Source organism: Fundulus heteroclitus, chromosome 3 (assembly GCF_011125445.2).
Source record: "Fundulus heteroclitus isolate FHET01 chromosome 3, MU-UCD_Fhet_4.1, whole genome shotgun sequence".
Taxonomy (NCBI): domain Eukaryota; kingdom Metazoa; phylum Chordata; class Actinopteri; order Cyprinodontiformes; family Fundulidae; genus Fundulus; species Fundulus heteroclitus.
The window spans coordinates 22926229-22953420 of NC_046363.1; the positions used below are offsets into that span (position 1 = coordinate 22926229).

At 38.7% G+C, this 27192-nt stretch overlaps 2 protein-coding genes across 2 annotated transcripts; both read right to left on the minus strand.

The window, feature by feature from the left end:
* Positions 1-8679: 8679 nt before the first annotated feature.
* On the minus strand, positions 8680-13935 carry LOC105929719 (C-reactive protein). Its single transcript, XM_012867613.3, has 5 exons — positions 13804-13935; positions 13592-13646; positions 12496-12598; positions 12098-12395; positions 8680-9107 (listed from the first exon to the last, which is right to left on the minus strand). Exons 2-5 carry the CDS (start codon positions 13644-13646, stop codon positions 8889-8891), a joined length of 675 nt encoding a protein of 224 aa, XP_012723067.2. The 5' UTR covers positions 13804-13935; the 3' UTR covers positions 8680-8888.
* Positions 13936-21079: 7144 nt separating this feature from the next.
* LOC118561299 (female protein-like) lies at positions 21080-25085 on the minus strand. Its single transcript, XM_036133302.1, has 4 exons — positions 25031-25085; positions 24688-24788; positions 21319-21623; positions 21080-21167 (listed from the first exon to the last, which is right to left on the minus strand). Exons 1-4 carry the CDS (start codon positions 25083-25085, stop codon positions 21080-21082), a joined length of 549 nt encoding a protein of 182 aa, XP_035989195.1.
* Between the last annotated feature and the right edge of the window lie 2107 nt (positions 25086-27192).

Below are 27192 nucleotides of genomic sequence, written 5' to 3' on the forward strand. Positions count from 1 at the left end.
ACTATTCTAGAGCTGTTTTTGCTGTAGGTATGCCTAGGCGCTCTCCAAAACTTTTCTGATAAGTAATCAGAAAAAAAAACATTGTTACTCCCATGACGAGCTCTGCCACTTCTTCTTTTGCTATTTGGGTCTTCCCAGAAGTTTTACACATATATCCTGGTGAAAATGTAGGTCTAACACCAAAAGCTGTCTTTTAAACACAAGGATGCACCGACCCGGTGCAGTGACCCAATGAACTTTACTCATGCTGTTGCTATGGAGTTTTAAATATCCTGCCCCACAAGCGATACATCCACATGACAGTAATTCCACTGGCAACAATCTCCACATGTTGCAATGAGCATCTAAACTGACTGGTTGGAGCAAAGTATGCCAAAACAGGAGGAGGTAGGGTTTTGAGAAATGAGCTGTGGTGATTAACATTAGCTCTGGAGAAACTGTGGATCGACATAATTGGTCAAAAGAAAAATAGAAGTCTACGGTAGGAGACTTGAAGTCAAAAATATTTTCCGATAGGTCACCGGTGATCCATTGCCAGTTAACATCAATGTCACAAATATGTATTCTTCATCAAGTTTAGAAGCTTTTAAACTAATTGAACCTCAAAGTAAACATTGACTTCGTCACCATTTGCTTAAATTTCAGTTTGCAAAGTCCAAACTCGACTTTGGTGTACCTTGTATACTTTTGCTAAACATTTGTCAGCAAGCTCAAACATTACTGTTCGTTAAAACAACAATTTAAACGTCGTCAAATTCATCTTTCTGCATTGAGGACTTTAAATAGTGGTATAAGAAAGACACAACACACAAATAAAAAGTTTCCAATTTTCTGTTCTGTTTTACAAAGGCTCATCTTTAAACAAGGGACTGTCATGTTAAATTAATTAGAAATGCATTGTCTTACCTTGAATGTTGTGACTGGGTATGGGGGGGGGGGGGGCAGAGGTTTTAAACTCAGATTTTATGACTCCACAATATTTGCTTAGATGACACAGTTTAGTGCACTCTTTGCCCCACCAGATTGATTGCTTACAACGTGGCATGCAGAAACATTACACCGTACACAAATAAACATTTTGATTGACTGCTCTTGAAGCAGACGTATACAGTGCTGTGAAAATATAATCTCTTTTAAGGATTTATTTTGTTTTTGCCACACCTGAATGTTTTACAACATCAAAGTTTAATATCAGATAAAAAAGCTGAGTAGAAACAAAAAGCAGTTTTCAGATGATGATTTCATTCATTAAAAGAGAAAGCTATTAAAATTGCAAACTCGTAACTGTTAAATTATGTGTTAACTGTGATTAACCCAATTTTTTGAAAAACTGAGCTCAATTTTACAAGCCACACCAAGCTTGATTACTGGCAGACCTGTAGAATCAGGAAATCACTCAAGCTGAACCTGTCTAACAACAGGAAGAAGGCTAAATGATCTCAATAGCAATAAATCATAAATCATCCAGCTAAATTCAGGAAGAGATAAAAAATAAAGTCATTGACCTCTAAGAGTTTGGAAAGAGTAGTTTCATCCGAACCAAGGTCTTTAAAGGCTATCTGTTGCAAAATGTAACAAACAACACCCTTAGGGACTTTTGAGTCACTAAAGATTAACCAATCCAATAACAAGTGCTGTTGTGTAAAAGTAGGAGCCACCGTTAACTAGGGCGGTGGTCAGGAAATAGGTCGCCTTAGGCTACTCGGTTGCCCAACATGTCTACTGTAAAAGGGTGGGCCCTAGTAGATCGGTCGTGTCCTGCTTATCTAGCTAAAAAGGCCTCACAGGAACTCCAAGCAGGGCAATACTCGTTAGATTCAGAGGTCTTTAGAACCCCAGCTAGTATGAGCTTTAACCCAAAGTAGAGAAGGATGGAGGAGGGGGTTTAGTTCCAGTCCGACAACAACAAGTCCTACAGCTATTTCTCAAGCTTCAGCTAATCACAAATTCATAAGAAGAAAACATGTCTGTTTAATTGCTGTCATATTCTTACATGAAGTATAATATTCTAAGTTTTAAAAAAAAAACTTAATCATGTATAAAAACATACAGCATGTGTGCTTTTCAAGATTATCCAAGGGATTGCTGGCCGTCATTTAAAAATAATCATATCTATGGGCTCTGGAAAAACATCCTGAGTTACTTGTTCAACTGTCCATGTTGAATTTAGGGTTCCCAAACGCAGAACATCTTTTCACAAATCAGTGTTCTCAAGTGTGACAATTCAATAATGGATCACAGAACTATTACCATGCACAGACTTTCACAAGTTTTCATGCCTGACAAAACAACGGCTTCTCTCAAATCATTCCTGTTTTCATACTGATTTGTGTAAGTGGTGTCTACAGTGGATTATAGATGTTATGTATAAGTGTGGGTGTATAGATGTTATGTATAATTGCACATGAATTGCGTCTATATGCTATTGAATGTATATGTAGCAACAGTGGCACAGGAGCTAGGAAGTTCGTCCTGTAACCCCCACTCTGACCGTCTCAGTCATTGTGTCCCTGGGCAATACACTTCATAAACATTTCCTCTGGGCGGTGGGCAAAGGGCCTAGTGTCGCCGATGTGTGGCACCCATACTTCTGTCAGCCTGCCCCAGAGCAGCTGTGGCCATAAATGTAGCTTGTCAGCATGTAAGTGTGTGCATGAATTGCTGAATGACTGAATGTAGTGTGAAGCGCTTTGGGGCCTCGATAAAGACTCCAAAGCGACTTGATAAAGCATTATACATTACAGGCCATTTACCATAATACAGACTCCTTTTCCTCCTTCCTTATTCACACCACTATTTTTACAGCACTTATCACGCCGACCACTGACGCTCTTCTGCTTTAGCTAAAGAGTCCTTACTCAATAAGGGTATTCAGATGGAGCCAAAGTTTGAAAGAAGAAATACTTGACTAAGATATTGTTGATGGAGAAGACTGATTGTTTATAGGGAATGTTGCTTCCATCCCAGGTGACAAATGAGATTGATTTAGGTTGATTTTACAGTAAATATCTTACTTAATTATTCCTTTAAATTAAATAGGTAGGCAGAGTAAAATAAACATGTTTACATTAACATCAAGCAGAAGAACACCACTTCATTCTTACAAGCCATAGTATTCTTTTTTTTCTCATCAACATCAGTTTAGACAAAAAAAAATCTTTACTTTAAGGGATGGCGGCACATTATGTCACCAGAAGGAGCAGGAGAACCTTCTGATATAAAAATGGACAAACCAAAAATGTAAATTTTACAATTGCATTTCACTAATTGCTAACTTGCATTATTATAAATGAAAAACAGATTTTCCTTGGCAATGAAGCAGATTTCTGTATTTCTTTTTGGGAAAAAAGTGTCTCTGCTTTACAAAGTACAACATACCTTAGTCATTGTACCTGGCTTGTTAGCAAAGACATCACAGTCTGGCTTTTATATTTAGGTTATTCTTGATAACATAATGATGATAGACAGACAGACAGACAGACAGACAGACAGACAGACAGACAGACAGACAGACAGGCAGTGTTAAACATTTACCACATTCTACTCTTTGATCTGGTAACTGATTTTAAAATCCAACAGGTTTCTATATGATAGAAAAAAATTGGATAGATGTGATGTTTACCATTTATTTTGTTATCATTGTTCCATAATTATTCTTACAATTTTTACTTCAACAAAGCAATGTGTTTTGCTTATTTAGTTTGATCTTTCAGTTCCCCAAAGTAGAGTTATCAAGATTATAGATAACAAGGAAAGAGCAATAAGGAAACGAGACCATAACTTAATCTAGGACTGAGGACAAATAAATTCCCAGGTCACCTCTGATCCAGCTCCTTTAAAACATGTGAGCAGCTACATGAAGGAGGCGACGAGAAAGGCCTGCTATTGAATCCACTCTCCCTTGGTCCGTCGAGGTCAATGCTTGCCTATTTTCTGTTTGGGATTGTAAATGTTTGGATTATGAGGTGTTTTTGTTATGTGTTTTTGGTGAAAGCTGCAGTCCGGTATAACAATGTGCAAGAGTCGTTGACCTCAGATTCAGTGGACACCACGGCTGAGAACAGAAGGGGTTCAGGCTGCAGCCAAGCCAAGGGTGTGTTTACTTTAGCTCTGCTCTGTTTCTTAATAAATCCTGGAGGTTGATGTAATGACTGTTTACTTCTATTTAGTAAGTAACTGAGGGATTGGTCATTATTTCCCCACAACAGGACTTAATTACTGTCTTTCATGAGGAACTACCCAAACATGTTTAGCATTACAAAAAAAGTGTTTTCTGGGCAAAACAGTCAACCACCTAACATACTGTACACATAATCTATTGCTGGTATCATTCCATACACACCCGTAAATACTACTTTTCAGAAGGATGACATAATAAAAAACTACAAAAGACATGTTAGACAAAGATTTCTGTTCTAAAATGACGCATCAACTGTTATAGTTTACCAAATGTTTCAGGTAATATTTTATAATTATGTCTTTCGTATGTGTCAGCAATGATTCAATACTACTACAAGCTAATGATATGTTTTGTTGACCTGAGGCCAAATGTCTGTTTTCAGATCATAAACTTGTTTTATTTGAAATGTCTGTAGCTTGTGAGTCTAAAATCTTAGCTCCAGTCAGGCATTGTTGAATGTTTAACTCTTCCACTGCTGCTCCCTTCTCCTTTGCTTTTAGTAATATCCCTGTTGGTGACTCTGAATCTGGTATGTTTTTCTACACATAAGCTGTTTTTTTCAGTATCAGGAGTCTTGTGATAAGATTTTGTTGTCCTGTCCTGTTAAAAAACAACCTACTGCTTAGCCTCAGTTAAACAAGACCACCAGAGCACCTAGGAGGCGAGCACAAATTGAAAAAGAATAAAACCACAGGTTTCATTTATATCATGTTAAAAACATATTTGAATTCTTATCAGACCACTGTTAATTTAAATTTATTTCCTCAAATTGATACAATCCCCATGTTATTTTTTAACAAAATTGAAAATAACCATATTTTAAACAGGCCTCAGTCTGCCACCATGGAGGCCTCATTAGATACTTGTAATGAGTCTGGTATATTGTTGAAAATGTTGTGTTTTAATTTTTTAACAACCCTTTTTAATAACCCTATTAACTTGTTGCCAGTGAGAGATATTATGATTTTAGATCATCCATCCATCCATCCATCCATCCATCCATCCATCCATCCATCCATCCATCCATCCATCCATCCATCCATCCATCCATCCATCCATCCATCCATCCATCCATCCATCCATCCATCCATCCATCCATCCATCCATCCATCCATCCATCCATCCATCCATCCATCCATCCATCCATTGTTTTCCATTTACCTAGAATCAGTTTACCAGTTCTTGGAGTCAAATCCAGACAGTCTAGGCTAGAAAGGCAATTCGGTCATTCCAGCTATTTCTTACTCTGCACTGCTTCTCTTCCCAGTGTGTTGTGCCTGGAAAAACTTCCAAGGGCTCTCCAGTAGACACCTTTATCAGATGCTGAAAACTACTTTAAGTCAGTTTTGATCTGGAAAAGCAGAATCTAGCTTCTCTTAGCTACTCATGGTGGCGCTCCAACCTTCATCTTTACAACTAAGTTCAACCAAACAGGAAGCACCTTTTTATGTTGGCAGGAGTTTTTCTTTGGTCGTGACCAATATCTTATAACCATAAAGTTATAAGATACAGGTCTGCCAGGTTAAAAATAGAAATAGACCAGCAAGTCAAGGGCTTCATTTTTTTCTCAGCAGTTTCCTCAACATTACAGACTAATGCAACACCCACATTAGGTAAGGCCCCAAAGCTCTTGTGAATAAGACACCAAGAGAATAAAACTACGTGAGACAGAACCCCCCGCTGCATGAAGCTGTTTATGGAAAAGTATACCTCAAGTGGAGGAGTTCCCACAATTTCAGAGGCATATTAGATGTTTTGACTACAAAAAGCAGGAGAGTCAAATATTTGAGCTTGGTGAAAATTTAAATATTTCATTTAAGATGTATGTATGTATGTATGTATGTATGTATGTATGTATGTATATATATATATATATATATATATATATATATATATATATATATATATATATATGTGTGTGTGTGTGTGTGTATTTATTTATTGATGGCCTGTGGGAGGAAGCCAGAGTACCCGGAGAGAACCCATGCATGCACAGGGAGAACATGCAAACTCCATGCAGAAAGAACCAGCACAAGGGTAGAACTTGAACCCAGGACCCAGTAGTAGTCATCTACGGCACGGTAGTTCAGTTCCCACTCTGTCAAAGCCTTAGGAATAAAAAGATCTTTTATCTGGTAATGGTGCAACCGTACTCTGTAAACACTGTATTTTGTGACTCTGAGAGGTGCTGTTGTGTTTGCATAGTGTGACTTGGCCTAAAATAGAATATTTACACCAAAAGCTACGCCAGCAGCGCAAACATAAAAATGTTAATGTCCAGTCCCAGGTTTTTTGTAAAAAAAAAAGTTCCTGTGCCATTATGATTATTATAGAAATATAGATGTCACAGAATATGATAGCTGCTCCCATATATTGTGACTGTAATGTAAAAGAATAGATATTTTAACCAAACTGTTTCTGGTGGCTTTTTACTTTGAGGATTAAAAGTAATATTTAAAATGTGATGAAATGATTATTAGTAGTAGTAGTTTAGGATGTCAGGTAAGTCTTTGACAAAAACCTGGCACCGAATATTTGACATTTTATGTTTGCATTGCTGGCGTAACGTTTAGCGCAACATCTTCTACTTTAGGTCGAGTAAAGCTATAAAAAAGCAATAGTGCCTCACAAAATAAAACACAATCACAAAAACCAGTGTAACACCAGCCGTGGTCTCTGTCCCGGGCTGGTTTGGGTATCAGTGAGTGGTGGGCTCGGTGAATCTCAGGCGAGGAGGCAAGTATCTCTTTCCCGAAAACCTCACATAACAAATCGGCGAAGAATTCCGTTGGTTGCTCTTCTTCAATACTGAAGAAGAATGTTTAGTTAATCACTGCAGAGGATTAACTAAACATCTGATACAGAGAACAGGAGATAGGAGGAGACTTAGACAGAGACGGAGAAGCGGATTGAAGAGTAGGGGAAGAGTAGGGGAAGAAGCCATTGTGGGGCTAAAGCTAGGCTAGCGCCCTCTTACCACGCCGAGAAAAGCAAACCGTGTGAACATGAGGAGTTCCCAAACGTGAGCAACAGAGAATGTTTCAAAAGTGTTTATGTGTTAGAGACAGATGTTACAGGGGGCATTTTCCGTAAAGCGCATATCGAAGCTTGCTTCATTTAGGGGAGGAGCCAAAAACGATGACGTCCTAAGCCTCGCTGCCCGGCTGTACCACGTGACTGCTTCGGGAAGTGGCTCAGATTTTGCCAGATGACCGGTTCATTCAGAACCAGTCATGGCTGCACGCTGGATCATAAAACAGTTCTGCTAACCAGATGCAGTTTAAAACGCCACTTGGTCTGTTTCTAAGTTTCGTTTTTATTAATTCAGCATTTTTTTTACTACATGCACCGTATTTCTGTGCCTCAGCGCTTGCTCCTCTTACCCCCTCCTTGCACTCGGAGCAGGTGCTTTTATCACCGTTCACCATTCAAAATGTGAATCACTACGTTAATTGTCCTCACATCGGTAGCAACGTGTGCCAGTTAAAGTCAATAGGAGAGTTACTAGCTGTGTTTCATGCTCTTTTGTTTTTAACAACATAGAATCAGTGGCACTTCGGTGAGCGTGCTGCCTCGCGCTTTAATTCAGGTGCGCACTTTTAAGGGTCATTTTAAAGAACTTGTAACATCAGGGGCTTCATCTCAGACCTGTCAGTACCCCTGTTCCCTTTATAAGAGCCCTTTACAGTATTTAGTTATGCATTTTCCCCACTGTTTATCCCTCGCACGCAGTGCACCAACGGGGGTAAAATCCACCCACCGCACCGCCCAGAGTGCACTGACGAGAGCAATAGAAAGTTGTCTGGTCAGCACGGCGACTGACTGAGAAACCTGTCGCTGTGAAAGGTGATGAGAATGTTATAAACTGTAACAGTCTCGAAGTGCGTTGAGCTGAAAAGAGGGAGACATCAGCAGCTGGATCATGCGTAAAGACACAGCGTGAACCTCTGTGTGCTTCAGTGTTGCTGCTGAGGGGAAATTGTTGACCATAATCCCCCCCCCCCACAAAAAAAAAAAATTAGCATAATCTCACTCTTAACTTTTGATCTAAGTTGAGAGGTCTGATTATTACACACCATGCCATATCACATGACACTACTATTTTGGGAATAATTACACACATTGAATACATTCAAACAATATTTTATTATACACATATGTGTATACATAATTTATGTAGACAAATGATTTTGTCCTACACCTTTTCTGAAGTCATTCCCAAGAGCCATAATAGACAAAAAAATCAATGCATCACATGTGTTAAGATACAGCTGGCTGTGATTATACACCTGGCCAGTAGGTGGTTTCGTGTGCACATGAAGCTCCAAGAAATTAACCCTTTCTCGAACCAGTTGGCTCAAGTGGTTCAATGCCTCATGAGGCTTCATCTCACCATCACTACGAGAGAGTCTGGAGCAAAAGACCGCGATTCACACCGTGACAACAGGAAGTGACACAATACGCCTTACCGCAAACAGGAAGTGACGCCACTGAGCAACTCTATGCAAAGGCATTTATTAACCTTATCACACAAATGGCTTCTTGTTAGTGACAGATGACACTTGTAATTTGATAAACTAGCACCATCCTGTTCATTTTACTCAGAAAGCAATCACAAACATACAGTAAAACAAATGAAAATTGGTGATTACATATTGTTGACTGATTTTTTTTTTTTTTTTTAAAGAGATCAGTTTGCACTAACAGCTTAGTAACACACCATTTTTTTATTTTCTAACAGCACTTTGTCAATAATCTGATAATTCAGGGCCCTCCAGTTGAGCACATTTCCTGGAGTGAAGTTTAGTTCATCCAGATAATTCTGCATCTCACAGGGAGAGAGGACGTAGTCCCACATGTGGACATCAGACATCATGCCAACGAAAGACTGCTTGATGTCAAACCCGCCACCATGACTGTCCTGCTCCTGTTGGGAAGACAGAGTTTTAATGGACAGTCATTTTAAAAAACAGTACACAACAAGGCTTTGATGATTTTAATCGCATGTTGTGCCGTAATAATTTTCACCATCAAGGTTTCAGTTTGCCTCACTATGCAGTTTCAGTTCACTGTTTTGTGATTTTAAAGTTACCCTTCTTTGTGTCATAGCTCATGGCTTTCCAAACATTTCTGTTGACAATCTACAATATGAAATGCCTGTGATACAAACTTATGAAAAATTATGATTATGATTATGAAAAATACAATAATCTAACTTGACCTTTTATGACAATATTGTTTACCACTTCCAAAATTGTGCCAAAATTGTCTACAGTTGAATAAGAACAAAACTGAATTACTAATTATTGGAGCAATAGAAGAGCGATCAAAAGTTAGTGCACAGCCTAAGCTGCTTTGGCTAGTAACCACTGATCAGGCCCAGAATCTGGGAGTAGTGACGGACTCAGTCCCGAACCTCCAAAAGCATCTAAATACAATTACAAAGATGGCCTTCCATCACCTGAAGAAGATTTCCAGCATTAAAGGAATGTCTCTGCAAGATCTTGAAAAACTAATCCATGCGTTTATTTTTAGTCGAATCAATTATTGCAACAGTGTTTTCACAGTGATAAAGTGATCTTAGCATCATTGCCACAGTAATAAGTGCTAAACACTATTGATCAATGATCTTGTGATTCCCAGTTGTGAATCTTACTTGCCACAGGGCGTGTGTCTGAGGTTCTTTTATACCATAACGTAAGGCTATGATGACGAAAGCATGTAGTGTTTGAACCAACATGAAAATTCTACTGCAATAGCCACCATTCAACCTGAAGAGGGTAGCACTAAGACGGTTTTATGGGAAGTATTGTAGAACTAAACAAGTTCACAGAAATATTTACCAATAATGGTAAGAAATTGCACAGTAACATTTAGGTACAATTTATACAGTTTATCAGCAAAATAAATGCAGTCTACATGAATGGATCCTACATGCACGTGGTTAGGATCGCCCCACGGTGCATTTTACAATGGATGCTGGAGTGTACACGGAATGTAGCCAGTGTGAAGACAGCTTTGCTCTGTCACAGCTGTTCCACATCCCCTGTGATTATATCTGTTGCTTCCTATATCATTTTACTGCCATTGATTATTGTTTAAGTTTCTTGTTTTTCATTCACTGGATTCATCTGTTACGCTCACGTGTAAATGTTCATTTTATAACTTTCCCCTTCCCTCTTTGGCTCCAGTCTGTCTGCATTTGGCTCCAACTGAAAGCTAAACAGGACTGAAGTAGGCTAAAAACATGTCAAAAAACAAGCAATCATCTAAATAATTTCAAGAACAACTTTGAATCAAAGTCAGTGATGTCTGTGATTATCAAAGGGGTTACAAAGTGATTTCTAACAATTTGGGAACCAGAAAACTACAATAACCATTGCCCACAACAGGGATAACATAGGCGTGGTGAACCTTCCCAGGACTAGTCAGCCTACCTAATGTACTCCATAAACACACTAAGAACTCATCCAGGAGGTCACAGTTTAATAAAGAGCAACATGTAAAGCCATGCAAGCCTATTTCCTGCATTGTTAGTATTCATGACTCAATAACAAAAAAGATACTTGGCAAAAAAAAAAAAAAAGGAAAAATCTCCATGGACAATCCTCAGTCAAAACCCACAATGACCTTGCTGACAAAAGCTTGCCTCAAATGTCCCCAAAATATCTGGATGATCCACAAGACATTTGGGGGGAAAAAAATTGGATTCTTAAATTAAAAGTCAAACTTTGTTTGGAAGATGTGCATCCCATTACATCTGACATAACACTATCAAAGAGAAACAAATAGGTCATAACAGGGAAAAAAAGTCTGTCCCTGATTTGTTAAAAAAAAGAAATTAGGTGTTGTTGGCATGAACATTTGAAGGTCTAGACCTAAACCGAGCCAGGATGCCATGGCAGGACCTCATACATGAAGTATGTTATGTATTGTGAGATTTTAGCAGGACTAAATTGCAGGAAGTAACTTGGATGTCACACAATGAATATGAGAGTTATAAAGAAGAATAAAGAAGACCAGGTTATAAAGTTATAAAGAAGTTATAAAGGGGTTATAAAGGGGTTATAAAGAAGAATAAAGCAAATTTACTCAGGCACAAAAGACGTAAAGAAAAACAGAGCAGAGTAATTGAAGAAACCAGTTATGAGCAGTGAGAACAAGGGAATTTATATTCAGAGGGAAGTGTGGATAAAGGCACAGCAGAAACAGGTGAGAGCGAAAGGTGGAAATGAGGAACAGCTGATTTGAATGAAGACAGAGTGAGCTGACAGAAGGAGAGACATGAACACATGAAACACAAGGAAGTAGTCTTTAAGAGAATAATTCAAAATGAACACAAGAATGAATTAAAATGCCAATCTACAAATGGATTAACTCTAATGGCAACAATTAGAGAACAATAAACAAGAGGTAAGAAACAAAGACATAAAGATAACCTAATGTTGTGGCAACATTAGAACAATACTATAAAGCAGAGTAGGTAAGCACTTCTCAGATATTAGAAATATTGCTTACAAATTTTACAAATACTTGTTGGCAGTTATCAAGAAAGTATGTTTTAATTAAACTGAATCAAGTCATGTTGTAATCAACTTTTCACACAAGGCCATTGGTTTGGAAAACCCTTTTTTCCTAAATAAATTAACTTTTGGATTGAAAAGTGCACCTTGCATTAATTAAGATAATCTAATTATGAATCTAATCAAATCGAAATAATTTCAGTGTGACGGAAAAGCAAAAATAGAAGAAATCTTTATTTAATGTTTATCCACCTGTGAAAAGAGACTGAATTAATTTATAGATTACACAGAGGCCCCGGGGGCTGCAAATAAGGCAGCAGTTGAGGCTGGTCTAACATAGGTAGAATTGGAAAGTTAGTGGTTCCATTTTTTAGTTGTATAAAAGAAACCTTACCTGTCCTACAATAATTATGACAGGTCCATTAATGTTGGAACCAGAGCTTGTGAATTTCCTAATTGATGGCTGTCCATCAAACCACAGCTGCACCAGTCCAGTCGAAGTATCCCATGTGGTGCAGACAGAGTGCCACGTGTTCAGCTTGTAGTCACGCCCTCCGAATTCAGCTTTTTTATTCCTGATGAACACCTCCATTTCTTTATTGGTGTTATCCCAGAAAATCAAAAAGTCATTGGCATGAGAGGGCGTGGCTATGGAGAAGAGGATGTGGTCTCTTTTGAGGTCAGTAAAGGATCTGCAATAATTACAGATAAATTATGTATTGTATAATGTTGATCACCCACAGCAATGAAGAATGTTGTTCTATATAATTCATACATTCAAAACTACTGTACCTGTGGCAAACAGTTACCGCATCGAAATCCGTTCTTGATGTGTTAAACTTCACATATGCGCGGTTGCTTTCCAGTGGGAAGGTGAACATTTTACCAGAAAGATCTGAAAACATAAAAATATGTATTTTCCTTCACTGTTTGATATTTCTATTCAGCCATTCAATTAATTTGGATTCCGTGATTAGCACATTTCAAATATAGTGTACATTTTTTTGTAAGTACTTAGAAAGAGGAAGAAATATTTGTAATAGGATTTGAGAAGTGGATGGTTCGCCACTCCTTTTGGAGTAAAGGAAGGTGATGTATTATCACCTACTTTATTATTACTACATATAAACTGTCAACCATGGTATTTCTATTGACGATTTAAACATAATTATCTTATTGTTTGCTGATGATATTATCTTGCTTGCAGAGACTGAAGTGAAGTTACAAAAAATGTGAAATATTGTCAATGTATTGAAGTAAAAAATTGTGATTATTTCCAAAGATACAGCAGGTAATTCACTTCAGAAAAACAAAATAACCGAGAATCTTTTGCAACTTTATGTATGGACAGACATGTTTAGTATTCAAGCCATTTTTATAAATACAGTGGCTCGCTTTTTTATTACAGTAGGCTGACAGAAAGGGGGTGGAAGAGACATGTGGCAAAGGACCGCGGGTTGTAGTCGAACCCGGGTCAACCGTGTTGAGGACTAAGGCCTCTGTACATGGGTCACGCTACCCACTGCGCCACCAGTACGCCCCCGCTCATGCGATTTTTTACATTAATTTGCCACCATATAAATTCACATTTTGTGAAACTTACTGTATGCAAATCTCCATGAAACTGGATATCCCTGGTGTCTTTAGTTCATTTAAAAAGGAATGAATATTGCAAATACGAACAATGGTCCAGACAATCATCTCAAGTGTTCCCTCCATATTCTTATATAGTTTGCCAACAAACTGTAAATATGATGTTTTGTTCCTTCTAATTTAAAAATCATGTCAAGGAATAGCTAACTGACTCATGTAGACTAATCCATTGTAGATGACATCCATTTTATTTCTATGAATATATGTTTTTTTCACACTTATATAAAAGAAATACCTTGTGTTTTGGCAGCACAAGCCTTCATCATCACAAGCAGAAGGAGCATCTTCATCTAATATAGAATAGACACCAAAAAAAAAGTTTAGGTGTCTTCAGATATTCTTAAAGTTTTCTTTGAATTTATGCAATAAACAAAAAAAGCAAAACTTGTGAACAAGGAATGTTAGGCAATTATTAATATTCTTTTGAATTTAAATTTACAATCTTACCTTGAAATCTGTATGAAGATTTTCCTGTACACTTATTAAGAGAATCAATGTTTCCTGCTCTCTCCTTCCCTGTTTCAGCAAAGTTCTTTGTGTGAACTTCCTTAAGCCAGTTCTTCTTTTTTGTTCTACTCAGAGCTCTTTGACTTGCACAAAATCAATGGGCTGGTCATCTTGATGTTGAAATACTATTTGCTCATCCAGGAAACATCTGAAAATCTGTGAAAAGACATACTGGTCTTTCCTCATTTACTAATCCTAGTGTATAAATATTAAAGGCAGGTTCTACCTTTTTTAAGTCAGGTTCTCCACTTTTGAACACAAAGATCACAGGACTGTTTGTTGCTCAAAACTGGCAGCTAAGAGAGCACGATCTATCCACCTCCTATCTTAATTTGGTCTGAGCTTTTCCTGAATTTGCAAACATTTGGAAACAAATGTCATGGAACAGGACAAAGAGAACAAAACATTTGTTTTGTTTTCATTTTGGCAAACAAAATGTTTAAATATGTTTAGGTTTGGCAAAAACAAACATCATTTCTACCAATGTTTTAGTCTTTGCTCGACCTCCCTTTGGCAATGGGTTCAGGCAAAGTAAGTTCCGCAACCAAAGGTTTCAAAATAGTGTCAGAAATGTAGCAGTATCTCACTGAGAAGCTGTGTAATACTTTTGCAGAACACCAAAGGTACTGTATTCGGACGATAAGTCACACTTTTTTTCATAGTTTGGCGATCCTACAGCTTATAGTCAGGTGCCACTTATATATCAGTTTTAATATATATATATATATATATATATATATATATATATATATATATATATATATATATATATATATCCTGAATCGTTTACATCTTCACTGTGAAATCACTGTGCACTTTATCCTGAAACTGTCCTGCAAAGTCACTTTTTCATCCTGCAAAGTTACTTTACTATCCTGCAAAGTTACTTTATATCCTGCAAAGTGAAAAGTTACTTTATATCCTGCAAAGTTACTTTATTCTGGAATCCACTGCAATTCACTGAAATTCTTAAGCTGTATGCAAATGAAATTCGTTCTGTACGCACTCTGTGCATACAAAATGACAATAATGTTTGTCTAAGTCTAATGGTAATTCATATTGACCAACATAAACCAAGAAGTGAACATTACCATCTAAAGCTGCAATAGGGCTCTCCATGCTTGTGAAAACTATATGCTGCTATTGTACTACTTAAAAAGTTATTGAAACATGAACGTATAGACAAGTTTATTTCAGTATCTCATGTTGTGCAATTTCCCCTAATGCAGTTTGAAAGTTATTAACAATTATAATTGGATATTATAATTAATAATATGTTATTCTAATCAAAGGGTAAGCAACATCGATTATTATTTCAAATGGTTGTGATTAAGGGCTACCAGCCTTAAATGATCATAACTAGCAATTGGTTTATTAATTAACAAATAATTAACAAATATTAGCCTTATTTACCATGAAGGATGGGTATTCAATCAATGCCTTAAATCACAATTGCATTTGGAATTAACAATTACTAACCACAAGCAAAAAAAATATGTCTATGTATAGTCGGTTGTTAACTCAAAAGAGATGTGTCGGTAACTTGTAGAGACAATTCGATCACTGATATAAAATACCACGGATGACCACGCTTAAACTTGTCAGGGTTCTCTGTGTTGCCTTGCTCTAACTCTGTTCCTCAGATGGTTCTAGTTGGCTGAGGGGGCGTGGCCCACACCTGCAGCTCGTTGAAGGCGGCTTCCTCTGGCTTCTTAAGCAGAGCTCGAACAGATGGAAGACGCCAGAACCTTAAACCAGTCGTGGTACGACGTGGCCTCTGACCAAGTTCTCGGAGACCTGCTTGTAAGTCTTTTTACTCCTTGACCTTGGACTAATTCTGGATCTCCTGTTTTTGTCAGTTTTGGTGCTGTAGCACTTACCTGCCTTGGCGCTTCGTCTGAAGAATTCACCTCCAGAATCACAAGGCTCAGATTTTGCTCTGGCGCTCCCCCTCTTGCTTCCTGGAAGTTACCCAGTCAGGCTCGAGGTCCCCCTCTCGGATTCTGATGGTTCTCGCTTCTCTCTGGTTAATCCATCTGTCACTCGGCTCCGCAGAGGTTTGCTCCGGATCCTTCGCCAGCAAACACCTGCCATCCTCGTTCTGGCTATTTCCTGGTTCTTGCCCTCGAATAATATTCTTCCCTCTCTCTCTGCAGTCTCCCCGCTTCGACGTTCAGGCCTCGTCTCATTACTCGTACCATCGTCCTTGTTGTTTGCACACTCTAAATAAACATCTTAAACTGACTGTCGTGTCCCGTTCGTATCTGCATGTGGGCGAAACGTCTGAAAACCATGACAAAACTAGTTAAAATTTATTAAACCAATAATTCCCTGTTACAGCAATTATTCTGTTTAACAATACTACTTGAACATACTAACTACTGAATCAAATACAACATAAAAATTAAATAAAAGTAAAGGTCAGCAAAATGGATGAATCTTGGAGGTAGCAGTCTTTAGGTAATTTCACAATTAAGTCCTATTTAATTAAGTATTGGATAATCACCAGTAAACGGCTGCATATGTGATGTAAATAGCATTGAAAAAGGGTTTAGCTAACAGCTTAAAGGTAGTGTAATGGCTTTCAAAACTAGAGGATTTTTTTATTATTTGTAATTGCAATCATACATTCCATCGAAATTTGTCTTCTGCTTTTAACCCATCCCACCCAGGAGCAGTGGGCAGCTATTAAAGCACCCGGGGAGCAACCTGGGGCTTAGGGTCTTGCTCAGGGACTGCAATGGCAGTCTGCAGGGAACTGGGTGCTTGTGGCCTTCACAGAGCACAAGCACACTGCTCTGACCACTGGACCACCACTTCCCCCGTTTTTTCCCCCCCGATTGTTTTCAATAATTGAATTTTATTGATCTCACAATGGAGAAATTCACTTATGCATTTTCACCCATCAAATGCAGTGGGCTGCTCCCTTGGAGGCACTGCTCCCCAAGCTCCCCAAGGGAGCTGTGAGCTGTCATTGTACAGCGCCCGGGGAGCAATTGGGGGTTAAGGGTCTTGCTCAGGGAGCTAGAGTGTAGGCTGTGGGGATTCAACCGGGTACTTGCAACCTTCTCAGAGCCCAAGCGCACTGCTGTAACAACTAGGCCACCACTCCCCTTTAGCACTTAACCAGGCTCGCTGGCTAACTGTGGTTAACTCCAGTCGCCTACAGCCTCAAGGCTAAAAATGGCAGGTGCCTCAGACAAATGAGCTAGTCCCAAACAATGGTTAGCCCATGCAACAGTTGGCTTCAAAACAGTTCCAGCTTGGGGCCTCAAAGTGGCGTCCAACGAAAGCATTGGCTAGCCTGTTAGCAACAGTTGACTTCACAATAGCTTACAACTAAGAGCCTCAAGATGGCGGTGGTCCAGACACTAAATTAGTACTAACAATGGTTAGCCCAGACAACTCACTGCTGGGCCCCAGATGGTGGGGCCCAGCCACGGTTAACTACCACACCCCAGATGGGAGCCCGAGGGCAGGCTCAACTCAAACAATGATTACTGCCTAACACAATGAGCTTCAACAAAAAACTGAGCCGGAAAAACATGTTACACACTTTAAAGTGTGTGTTTGTGCATGCGTGTGTCAGGATGTTCAGCAAACCAGCCTGAGCAAAAGGCTGAATAAAACATGTAATTTGAGTGATGATGTTGCATGCATGATGTAGATGTTATAGCTAAATGATTACTCGTTAATACATGCCAGTATATAATATTAAGCTTGTTAACAAGAATATTATTGTTATCTCTGTGTTGCATCCCTTGATAGTTCATGGCGAGAATAAACACACCATTGTTTAATTTCTGTGTAAGACTTGTGCTCACTGTGGCTTTCCACATTTAAACTGAATCTTTATTGTCACAATAGAAAGACAGGAAGCAGTGGACCATGATGCTGGGTCTTCACAGGTAAGGAGAGGCTATTACTTGCTGAGTGAAATATATCTGTCTGCAAGGAGAAACCAAGCAGTTATCAGGAGAGATTTTTTGTTGATGTTTCAGATTAACTCTTATTCACATCCTAAAATATTTTTAATCTGTATAGTAGTAGTTCAGGGTAAAGACCAGGTGTCAGGGCAGAGACTGGGCTGCAGCGAGAGCCTGCAGACAATAATAGAGCATGGGATGGCTCTTTGTTTGATTTATTTGTATTTTCAGCCTTTATTTCACTTTGGCATCATTTGCATTCTTAGAGGAAGCAGGAATACGTCATGCCATTTTTCTTTAGCTTGATACATTTTGCACATCTGTTATATTTGACTAAAAGGTAACATTAGCATTGTGTCACTTTCTAAGTTCCTGCCAAAAAAAATTATTAAGTGGCTTATAACCTCATTACATTGTTGCTCCCATTTTATATTGTGTGATATGTAATAATTTGCTTACTTGGATGTTTCTTTAACCAAACATCTCATGTTCCATGTTTTCATTTGGCACCTTATGATCTGGCTACTTGATTTGTAGATGTCAGAGGGTCATTGTGTCAACTCAAACAGAATTTGAAACTTTAGATTTTGTTAATTTAAAGAACTAATGTCATTCCCACGGTGCTGTTCTGAGGCTGTTGGTGATTATGTGGCTCTTTAGCCACTAAGGAGAGGTGTGATTGAAAGCAAGAGAATGGTAAATCACTCAATTGACCCTACAAAAAATATGTCCCCCTCACTTCTGAGATGAGGGCATCTTGCATCTCTGTGTCTTCTCCACTCCATGCTTTATGTTTGCCGTCTGAAGAATGATCTGTTCGCAGTTAGCAGCTCCATAAGCGTCCCAATCAATGATTTTTAGCAGGTCATGTTGCAAGATACTTTTTAACAACAAAGAAACACAGGTACAGCATCTATTTTTTCTGTCAACTGCAGAATGCTTTTCTGATTTTTTTTTCTGAGTATATGCCCTGCAGTGGAAGTGTTTCTAAATCATACAAGAACAAACAGGTCGCCCATCCCCACAGTGCTTAACACAGACTTTAACACTAGTGACCTCTGTGCGAAAGACCCGTGTAATACACCCAAGCAGGCTCTAGTTCTGAATGCCATTTTGAGGATAAACACGCAATGGCTTTAAACCTTTTTAGCTTTCCACTCTGATCTCAGTTGCTTTTAAAGATCTCCTCAGTGACTCTAAGAGCTATACCAGCAGGAGAGTTGGCTTGAGATGGGACACCAAAGCTGGCCAGGTTTTGGGGTAGAGGCCTTACTAAAATGCAATCCATCTCTTGGATGTTGGACACAGCTTACTCTATTTGTATGAAGAAAACACAAATAACCAACTACAAAAAATTGCCGGAGCATAATGTGATCACATAATGATAACCCTTAACATCTCTGCGTGCCCCCTCATATCTGTATGCCTAATCCCTTGTCCTGCCACCGTCCCGACATAGTGGAAGAGCTGAGCCGAACGTGCCTCCTCTGACCCGTCGCCATTGCAGATCAGGGAAAACAAACCAACCCCCAGGCAGACATTCTGCGGCATAATCATTGAAATTAGTGCATTTTTCATTGATTTGAGCTGGTAAATCAGACTATTTGCCAATGGAATAAGATTTTTGCACTTAAAATAAGAACAATTCATCTCCATCATCTTATTTCAAGTGCTGGATGTCTAATTATCTTGTTTTAGGGGTAGAAATACTCATTCCATTAGCAAATAGTCCTATTTAGCTGCTCAAATCAAGTAAAAATATAGAAATTGTAAGAAAACTTTGCTTACTTTTAGTTCCCTTTTTGCAGTACATTTTGAGCTTATCCAAAAACAGGCTTCAGTTGCTATACCACAGATTAAGTGTTTTGTATTCGATGAGATTCTTTCCTAACCATACTCGAAAATTATGCTACTCCAGGACAAAGCCGCAGGGAGGGATGTCCATACTTTTTTCTCCCTAGACACCTCCTTTAGATCCTCTGGGGGAAACCTGAGATGTTTCTAGGGTAGCTAAGAAACATAGGCCCCATTCACACTACCCTTTTATAACCGATCCATGCCGAGTTTAGACCAAGCTTGGATCAGTTAACCGTGCCGAGCTTGGTTCTTACTACCATTTACACATCACGCTAGTACAGTTCCTCGCCTCCTAGTGACGATCTACAGTACTACTGCTCTCTAGGAATGAAGGTGGGAATCAAGCAAATAAAAATGGCACTGCCCGTAACTTTCAGGAATTGTAATATTCTGTTGTTTGTGGAGAGTCAGACGACAAAAGCAACCTTTGGTAAATTTATTTGACAGAGTCAGCTTTTGGGAAGTGGATAAGAAAAACGTTAGTCTAATCAGGGCTTACAGATGCAGGAAACAACAACAGACGTTCAGGTTCATCACACTGCTAAGCAGAATCATCACTGGTAATTGTGTGGGACGGTAGGGAAGCTAGTATTTTTATGAATGTCTGAAATTTCTGACTGTAAGAAGATGACGCGGTCTGCTCGTGCGCTCTTTGTTATCATATCAACTGATTCTTAAATATTATTCTTAACAGTGCATTGGTGCCTGTAGTTGTCTGTTGTAATCTTAGTCATAATGAACAAACTTGAGAAGTTTAGCATGTTCTTAGGTAATTCTTTATCAAAACAAATAATCCCCCATAAAGCATAAAGTGATTTTTTTTTAAACTTTGCTTTTCTACAATTTAGAAATGAAGATTATTTATTTATTATTTAATTGTTGGTTCTAGACCAGATTATCTGAGTTCATCATTATAGTCCTAGACTGTATTTGGAGGGTTTTCCACAGCAGAAAAGCACCATACACCAGTCTATGTAACGCAGACTCTTTTCCTATTTATTAAAAGAAATAGCGAGGCTTATAGAAGGACATATTGATACACCATACCCCTCGCTCACTTAGAGGCAGCCTGTAAAATTGGTTTAGTGGCAGAAAGACATTATACTCATTGTGATACCATTGCTTGGGGTCACAGGACAATGTAAGGTCTAAGTCATTCTGTTACAGGAACAGCATCCTTTGCCATGACAAGCATGTCTAACAACAAGCAACAAAATGGAAATAAAACATAATATTCCAATTACACAAAAAGTAATCAATTACAAAAGCATTGATTTAACATTGGCCATTTTTTTATGATCGTTGCCTTTTCTTACCGATTATATTTATTTTATAGTTTAAGAACAAACCATTCCTTTATTCTCCAGCAGCACTTTGTCTATTATCTGAAAATCCATGGCCCTCTAGTTCAGCACATTCCCTGGAGTGAAGTTTCATTCATCCACGTATTTCTGGATCTCACAGGGAGAGAGGATGTAGTCCCACATGTGGACATCAGACATCATGCCAATAATGTCAAACCTCACGGTTGCGTGAGGATACTCACGCAACCGTGAGCAGAGTTTTTATGGAAAGTAAATGGAACAGTAATGGAAACAACTATTGTGAAATATACTTGTGAAGCTTACATAATATTAATCAGAATTTATGGAATAAGGAGAAACACTGAAACTTTACCTGTCCTAAAATAATTATAGGATTTCCTTTTATAGTTGATCCAGAGCTGGTGAATTTCTTAGTTGAAGGTCGTCCATCCAACCACACCTGCACTAATCCGGACGCAGAATCCCTTGTGGTGCAGACAAAGTGCCATGCGTTTTGCTTGTAGTCAAGTTTTCCAAAACTTGCAAATGTATTCCTGGGATAGATCTCCATTTCCTTATCAGAGTCATCCCACATAACCATAAAGCCATTGGTGTAAGTGGGCATAGATAAAGAGAACAGGGGATGTGGTCTTTGAAGGTCTGTGAAAGATCTGGGTGGGTGACAAGTGTTAAGAATCACTGAACCCATTCTGCGGTGACACACCCTAAGTGGACCCAGCTCTTTTTATCCCCACTTACATATTACTTTGGTTGTAGAGTGCATCAAACAGACAAGTATACCTTTAGTTATGTTTTATCTACTTTAGACAGAGAAATGGTTACAGATACATCAGCACTGATGGGTTCTTGATCGGCAAGAAGTCCCGATTGCTCATCACACAAACATTATATAGGGACCTAGGTACACACCCATGCAAGGGCTGTACACATCCAAACTGTGACCTCTGTAGAGAAACTGTGTCACCTCCGGGGTGGTATCCGATAGATATGTGCCAATCTTTGGGTCGGTGCTATCTAAGTGTGCCATTCAGCTCCTATGTCAAGCTGGTCACTCCACTGACCCAGTTGATATCTTAACAGACCCCCAGATGATGTGCCTAAATGGCACATCACCAAAAGATGATCAACCAGTCCTGGACCAGTGGAACGACAGCTCTCAGGCTGTCCCTCTCCAAGAACAGCTGGTGATTCTGTCCATTCCAAGCATGTCAGCTTCCGGCTTCCAGAGTCTGTCTATCTGTGATCTCCATGGCAATCGATAGTGCAGCTCAGTCTCTGGGGTCTCACAATCTCTGTCGGTGTGCCCGAAAGGCACATCATTAAAAAAAACAGTCCAATTGTCCGTTAGCCCTCCCTGTTGGTGTAACCCCAAAGGCACATCACAACGAAAACAGTTCTAAGAAATGAGCCGGACAAACATCAATGGAAACATCTTTGCATCAATCAGCAGGAATAATTCATAATTCAGCATTTATCACTCAAGACCACAGTCCCAGCATTTTATGTACAATTTAGGGTTCAACTATTTGAGCTAGGCCTGTTTTAGGTTCCTAAATGCACATTATTTTAAATTCACATTGGACTAGGTAAGTTAAGACTGTTCAGTAACCAATGTCAAATCCGTCTACTCTACCTCCACCCCAAGAGACCTCCTACTTGGTCCTCCACTCTCCATTCCCATGGATAAACATCCATCACCGTCAAACCTTACAAATCCAAGAGTACCAGTAGGGGGCATCATAGGGCGGGCTGGGCCTCCACCAGAAAAATGCTGCCTCGTCTAAGAAATGGTAAAAACTGATGCAGCCCAGTCAAGGGTAATCCCACTATGTGCTAATCTGAGCGAGAAGACACCATATTGAATCTAAAAATTAGCCTTACCGAGTAATTTATGGATCTGTGATACTCATCAGATCCTGGCTCGCTTTATATCAAAGCAAAAAGATTGCAAGAACTGTAGATCTTGGTGTGTGTGTGTGTGTGTGTGTGTGTGTCTGTATCAGAGAGTTTCCATTCTTAATCATAAATCCATAACAATCAACATAATGCAACATCACAGTATAAACGTAATAACAGAAAATCAAACATGACCATGGAAAAGAAAGAAAAAAAAAACAGTTTCATGATATAAAAAAAGACACTATGTCAATAACGCAAAAAGCCCGTCAGGCCATTCTGAGCACGTGGCAAACGTGAATCTATTTGAGCATAGTTGGTCGGCTCACTGTTCTCAGGCAACTGCTCCTTTGTTGCAATAAATAAATAATAAATAAATAAGAAAAAAAAATAATTAAAAAATCATAGTTCTCTGGCGTGTTCCTCCCAAACTTCTTAAGTCCTTTTCTTGCCCCTCTTGCTTGGACAAAACAATTTAGTTGGATGGTAATGAGTGTTCAGTCCTGGCTCGGGCAAAAAGCATTTTATGTTCAGTAAAATGCTCTGTGAAGATGGTTGGCAGACACCAGGCCTTGTTTACTGTTGTAATTAGTGTTCTTATCAAGACTTCCAATCTTGTGTCATTTACCTTCTTCAAATACTTTCACATCCAGATATTTCCGTACACAATTATTGTGCTCTTAGCTTAACCTCCTTCACTGTAATCATTAGATCTTGCATTACTTTTATATTAAAGGAAAAATCTTAAAGCTCAACTTTATCAGCAGCAGTTTTTCTCCGTAATTCTTAACCAAATTTCTCCCATGTTTGTCTCATCTTACAATGTCTGACAGTTGAAAGTTTTCTGCATCATACATTTATCTTCTTATATGTTTCATGGCTATTGTGTCAAGGTTAATCTCAACTTATTTAACACATTAAGTCTCAACATGGAATTGTATTCAACTTTTCAGAAACGTCTTGCTGAACCTCTTACAATACTTCACCTTTTTTGTAAAAAACAAACCCACAGAAAAACCCTTTAGTTTGTAAAAGACAGCACCACTATGTAGACTTCCAGAATATTGTTGTGATGTGACATGTATTACTCTGTATACTTCACAGAGATGTAGAAGGTTGCAATGCAGTATTGTTTAAAAGAACCAAGATCGTCCCTGTTCTTTGCTTTAGATTTTGCTTTCAACATGCCAGACTGTTTTGTAATCTTTTAAGGCAAGGCACATTTATTTCTATAGGACATTTCAGTACAAAGACAATGCAAAGTGCTTCACATCATTAAAACATAGGGGAAAAAAATTAAAAACAGTTGGAATAAAATGTAGAAAAGATTATCAAAAAAATAGAACATGGGAAAATGGAAGCTAAAAGCAAATATTACAAAAACAGTTGGATGACAAACTTGAACTAATGATGTTTCAGTAAAACAGTTTGACTAGAACAGTCAAAGGCAATCCTAAACAAATGTATTTTTTAATCTTGATTTAAATCATCTGGCACAACATTTATTTGCGCTTTCCTTCTTTTAAACAATTAGTTTTGTCTTAGTTCTAGTAGCAGGCTGTCACAATGACATAATTTATACATATTTATTTGGCAGGAAAAATACCAGAAATATCACCTGAAGGATGCTTCATATCTCAGAGGTCTATAGGCCAACACAAATTTTAAGTATCATTAGAATAACCATAAAACCACTAAATGAAACTACCTTGAAAGAAAATGAAAGAAACTTTTCTTGGAAGCAAACTAGAAAGAACTAAGTATGGGTTAAAAACTCTTTACACAGTACAATAGTTTCCATATGTGTAACTTAATTTCCTTTGACAGACAGTTACTGCGTTGAAATCATTTTTTGTTGTTTCTAGTTTCACATGAGTTGTGTTGTTTTCAACAGGGAAAATGAGCATCTTCCCAGACAGGTCTGATAAAAGGAACAAAAAGAGTAAAAGTATTTGCCTCTTTTTATATATGTTAAATATCTTTTGTTATGTTTTTTTGGAACAGGGGGGAATTTGTACATATCTTGTAAAGACACTATGAACAAAAAGGACTTCATACAAGCTCAGAATATACAGCAAAGCTTTTAAGCAAATCGAAACTACTTCACCTACAATTCTTACAGATACAGTACATGCTTTTTATTGATCATTAAAGCAAGTTTACCTTGGGTTATTTCAGCACATGCTGTCAGCATTGCCAATAAGACCAGCAGCTTCATCTAATATAAAGAAAACAAATACATGTCATGATCTCGGCACTGTTGACATCTGATTACTCACATGACCCTAACCCAAACCTGATCAGCTCAACCCTGTTTCTCATCACCACTCATCGTATCCACCTGTTCCCCTCAGTATATAACCAGTTCTCCGACAAGACATTTCAAGCTATTTAGTGAGACTTATTCCAGCATTCTTCTGATTCGTATTTCCTGATCCTGACCTGTTCTGTTTCCCGACCTCCGAGCCTGCCTATCCTGTCTGACCTGTTTGCCTAATTCTATGCCTGCTAGTGTACCGAACCGGACCCCGCTTCTTGACCACCGATCCTGCCTGCCCTGCTCTGGCCCTTAAGCCCTATCGTGAATCTGACCTGGAATTGTGCCTCGACCTCGCTTTGGATTTCCCTCTGGCGCTTCATCGGACGTTTGATCTGACCTCGGACCTCGTCCTCAACTTCGTCATCTGTCTCATCCTTCTGCTCATCCTGCCTACGATCAGCTCCACAGCTCTGAACCTCTGCCTGGTTTCTGACCACCAGCCTCTGCTAGAGTTCTTCACGAGAACTTCTGCAGCAGCAGTAGCTGTACACACCCGACAGCCAGCCGGCTGAGTTCTCGGCTTGTGACCCCCCCCCAACCCCCCCAGACTGTGTGCAGAGAAGAGGTTAGTGAACATCACGTTTACGAACATTAATCACTATTGAATAAATGTGGTCACTAACCCGTTGCTCTCTGTTTCCCGAGGTCCTTCACAAATCGCTGACGCAGACATAAAATAAACTGAATCGAAAACTGGATCTGTAAAATCCTTTCATTACAATACGTGGAAAACATTAAGATTAAATTGCTCTTTAGAACCACCATATCTAAGATATAGTAAATTTGATCTCAAAAATAAATACTTACAATTTAGGTGTAATTCCCACAATAAACAATTCCAATGGAAAATGGAAACAAACTATAAAAAACATGCTTTTGTTAAATGTTTAATCTTTTATTCTTCCAAAAGGTAAAAATAATGGTCTTACCTTAAAATTAGTGGAAAGATTTTGTTGGAACTCAGAGAGGTTCGTGCTTTTATACTCAATCGTGTCATTACATATGTCAGAATATTTTTATCCACTTCTCTTTTTTTGTTGGGTGCACACAGTGAATCATGAACCTGGTAATGAAAAAGTCCTTATTTCCATCATAGCTGCAAGTTTTCATGAAAAAAGAAACGTGGAACAGTTTGGAAAAGAACGGTTGAAAGAAAAAGGAAAACAAAAAAGTGAAAATCTTTTGGTAAAATAGTAAGCAAAATTAACACAGTTATTTTCGTATGTATTGCAGTAGTATGTGGGTTTAAATTTGGAACTATTTTGGGTCATTTATCTATACACCCTGTATTTTATGTCAAGCAGAATTTCATCCTCTGAAACTATTCCACATATTTTCTGCTATGAAACATATATACAAATATTTCAAAAGACAGTGCTCAACAGTAAGGTGAACTCAGCATTATCCTCTTATTTTTAGCAGCTCAGTTCAATGCTTAAAGCCGGGCATACACTGTACGATATTTTCAATCGTGGTACTCATATACAGCTCAAACTGTACGACGAACCCGCAGTGTTTAATAGTTCACAGCTCACGATATCTATTCTTACACTGTGCGACCCAACCCTCTGATGCAACCTGACTGCTCACACCGTACGTTCAAAATCCACACATCGGACTCAGCCCCGTAGAGAGATGCCGCTACTCGGACTCGTCTACCTGGAACAGTAGAACTAGAAAAAGGCGGAAGTGTCGATGCTCATTGTTAAATATGAGGCTCACTAGAACGAAACGGGCTGTCTTGGCAATTCTACGAGTTGCTCCTCTGTAGTTTGACTCCATGTCACACATACCACTGTCATGCTTCTCTCCACTCCTATGTTTTCGTTTGAGAAGAGGAAGAAGAATTTCCTTGTTTCCGCATGCACAGTACACGAGGTTGGGGGAAATCGGCTCGTAGACGCTCGTAACTCTTTTGAAAACTGAAACTGAATTTCAAACATTTTCATCCTACTGTCCGATTCCTGATCAGGAGATGGTTGTGAGAGGCTAATCGCCCCTCATT